This window comes from Lipotes vexillifer, unplaced genomic scaffold (genome assembly GCF_000442215.2).
Source record: "Lipotes vexillifer unplaced genomic scaffold, Lipotes_vexillifer_v1.1 scaffold77, whole genome shotgun sequence".
NCBI classification, from domain to species: Eukaryota; Metazoa; Chordata; class Mammalia; order Artiodactyla; family Lipotidae; genus Lipotes; species Lipotes vexillifer.
Genome location: NW_006792456.1, coordinates 2,424,690 through 2,428,101, shown reverse-complemented (window position 1 = coordinate 2,428,101; position 3,412 = coordinate 2,424,690). Strand labels below are relative to the sequence as shown.

The window sequence follows — 3,412 nt, the reverse complement described above, 5'->3', positions numbered from 1 at the left end:
ACTGTTGTGGCCTCTCCCGTTGCGGAGCACAGGCTCCGGACGCGCAGGCTCAGCGGCCATGGCTCACGGGCCCAGCCTCTCTGCGACATGTGGGATCTTCCCGGACCGGGGCACGAACCCATGTCCCCTGCATCGGCAGGCGGACTCTCAACCACTGCGCCACCTGGGAAGCCCTCAGACCATGTTTTTTTGTTTGTTTTTGTTTTTACATTTGCTAGTGCCCTTATTGTCTAGCACAGTGCGACTTCATGGATTTGTATATCCTTGTTTCCTTAAAAAGAATGATGAGACCAATTCACATCCTCTTCACTGCTGCAGGCAGCAACTGCTCATCCAAACTCTGGCACTTCTAATCTTCCAGAGGCTTTCCTACCATTCAGAGGGCTGTGCTAAAGCTTGAGGTAGTTGAAGAACTGAGTAAGGGATTACATTGAGAGCACAGAAAGGAAAGGGCATGCTAAAAATGTCCCTTTAATCGTCCTTTTGCAGCTTTTTAGTCGGTGAGATTTTTAAGCCTCTTCTCACAGGTCAGCTGTTGCCCGGATTTGAAAAGAGGCTACTTCAGAACACACTGGAATTCACAGTTCACTTGGACAGATGCTACCGGCTTCTGCGTTTGAGGGTCAAGGTTAGTTGTTCGTGGCGTGAGCACCTTCCCATTTGCAAAATCTGGTTATCCTTAACTACCCAAGTCTTATGAAGCAGCTCATAGGAAGGCACTGGTTCTTAGGACAAAGTGAGACCACATCCCCAGTATTTTTCTTAAACGCGGCATTACTGCACTTTAACAGATTAGAATCCATCTGAATAAAAAGTAAAACTGAAGTGGGAAACAAACTTGGGCTTGAGTCGGCTACAGTAGCCCTCAGGGACAGGTGCAGAAGAAATTCTCGACGTGGGCCGTAGAGATGGTATGGTCTCTATTCCTGCTCCACTGCTCTTCTTTTTAGATACACACGCACGCGGGCCGGCACCCTCAGTCACTAGGTAACGCAGGGCGCTAGCCAGCGATCGCCCTTGGTGCGCGTTCCTCTGCTCAGCAAAACCGCAAGCATCGGGGACGCAGTTAACGGCCTCTCTACGGCCCACTCTGGGCGCGCGGAATCCTGGGACTTGTGGTCCGGCCTCGCGCGCTCCCTGCCCGGGGCCGCGTGGAGCGGACTACATTTCCCAGGATGCATCGGAGGAAGGGTGCTACAGGGGCGGTGGAAGGAGGGGGCGGTCCCAGCGCTCTGGGGCATCGCCGTTTCCAAGCGCCGAGATCTCGCCTAGTAACCCGCAGCCTCTGTTCCCGAAAGCTGCGCTGTGGCCCCGCCCCCGGAGCCTCGGCTGGAGGAAGAACTTGTCTCTCGCGACGCCCCAGTGACGAAGCCCATCCTCGGGTGCGGGAGGCGGGGAAGGGTTGGGAAGCGGGGGGCAAGCAGAGGATTTCGCTCGCCCGTGCGAGATCCAGGACGTGCTCGCGGCGCCCGTTCAGAGCAGAGGTTAGAGGCGGAAGAGCCGGGATGCTCCGCAGGCTAGCCTGGATCGGGTGTGGGAGGAGTGCAGGACGCCGCAAAGGCTGCACTGTGCACGGGCCGGGGTGTCCCCTGGGGCCGGCATCCCTCAGGTCGGCAGCGACCAATGCCTGGGATGTGTGTGCGCGTATGTGGGGGCTCGCCGTCCCCAGTGGTTCCTCGGGCGCTCCCGCCCCACGCCGGGCTAGAGGCGTGACCCTTGCGCCTGCGGGACCCCATAGCTAGTTCAGACCTTCCTGGGGAGAGGTACAAGATTTTGGTCATTTGTTAATTATTTAATTTCTTCTGGACCGGGAGCGTTTGTAGGTTGAGCTTTCCTGCCTCTAGCTGCACTAGTGTCTCAGTTTCCCCCGATTCAGAAAAATCTTTTTATGGCGCTTTCAATTGGAGTTGCTGATTAGTGAGAGCTGCTAAGTTCTTGTGGTTTTCTCGGCCAAGAGACGGTTCACGGAGGATATGAATTATGAACACATACACGACTACTAACTAATTGGAGCATCTAAAAAATGACCGTTGCATATTTGCCCCGGCTTAATGGGGAAACAGCAAATGTCCTTTTTTTTTTTTTTTTTTAACATCCTTATTGCTTTACAATGGTGTGTTAGCTTCTGCTTTATAACAAAGTGAATCAGCTATACATATACATATATCCCCATATCTCCTCCCTCTTGCAGCAAATGTTCTTTCAAATCGTATCGGCAGCCACCAGCCAGCAGCATTTAGGGCATATTTCATATCATTAAAAAGATGGATCTGGAGGGAGAGAGGAGGAATAGTTGACAATTTCTTAAAAACTTGGTTTAGTTTGGGGATCATTTTCTTGGACTGGGTGACTTACGCAAAATATGTTTCTTTCTTCCTCGCTCTCGCATCCTGGATGTCAGTTTCGGATACAAGGATGGCGATGGCAAAGCTTACTCGAGTTCCTTGTCAAATTAAAGCTGTCACAGAATAAATCCCACTGCCTGCTGCGAGGCCCCCGGGCACAGCAAACTTCAGTGAGCGAACTGGTAATCAGTGTTTGGATATGCAGATCCATGATTTAAAAGGCGGGGTGACCCTCTCAAAAACCTCTCACGGGGGCCGAAGCCCGCAGGTGCAGTGAGGCGTGCGCGCGCGAGTGCTGGCGCCCCAGAAGACGCCTCTCCCGTGGAGAGGGAGCCGGAGAGCCCGGCGGGGTCTGGCGACCGCATACCTGGCGGCTCATCTCCGGCGGCGGCCGCGGCGGATGATGGTTGCGGCCGGCGCACAGGTCTGTGTCTGTGCGTCGCCGCGGAAATCAGCGCCCGGCGCTGCACGCTGAGCCCTTGCAGGTCCTCCGGATCCCGAGCCTTGGCGAGGACAGACCCGGAGCCCAGGGACCGCGGACCCGCGCGCGGAGCGACCGGGGGGCGAGTGGGGTCAGCTTATCATGGCGGATCGGACAGCTCCCAGCTGCCAGCTCCGGCTGGAGTGGGTGTACGGGTACCGGGGTCACCAGTGCCGCAACAACCTGTACTACACCGCCGGCAAGGAAGTGGTCTACTTTGTGGCTGGCGTCGGGGTGGTTTACAGTACCCGCGAGCACAGCCAAAAATTCTTCTTGGGACACAATGACGACATTATCAGGTAAGGAGGTGGCCTGGGGCGGTGGGGAGGGGTTGGGTGTGAAGGTTGGAAGGATGAGGGGAAGGATGATCAACTGGGCTTTCCTGGGGTCAGATCCGGAAGCCCCATGGAATAAAGGAGTCTCTCTGGAACCTCATGGAATTACAGAAGGGCTACTGATTCTAAGGCTAGGGCAGAAGCAGGGTAGGGAGTGCAGGTGGGGAGGGAGAGATTTCTTTTTATTCCTCCGGAAGGCTTTTAAATCTCTAAGGAGTTAAGTGCCCTGATGCTTTTTTTGGTGTTCATTC

The 3,412-nt window shown here is 54.8% G+C and overlaps 1 protein-coding gene across 1 annotated transcript in view; it reads left to right on the top strand.

Annotated features, from left to right (window-relative positions):
* The first annotated feature begins 2,887 nt into the window (after positions 1–2,887).
* EML6 (EMAP like 6) overlaps positions 2,888–3,412 on the top strand; it is a 325,099-nt gene continuing 324,574 nt past the window's right edge. The window contains exon 1 of the mRNA XM_007465682.1: positions 2,888–3,125. Within this exon, the coding sequence (XP_007465744.1) occupies positions 2,929–3,125 (197 nt within the window). The 5' untranslated portion in view covers positions 2,888–2,928. The remainder of the gene's footprint in view (positions 3,126–3,412) is intronic.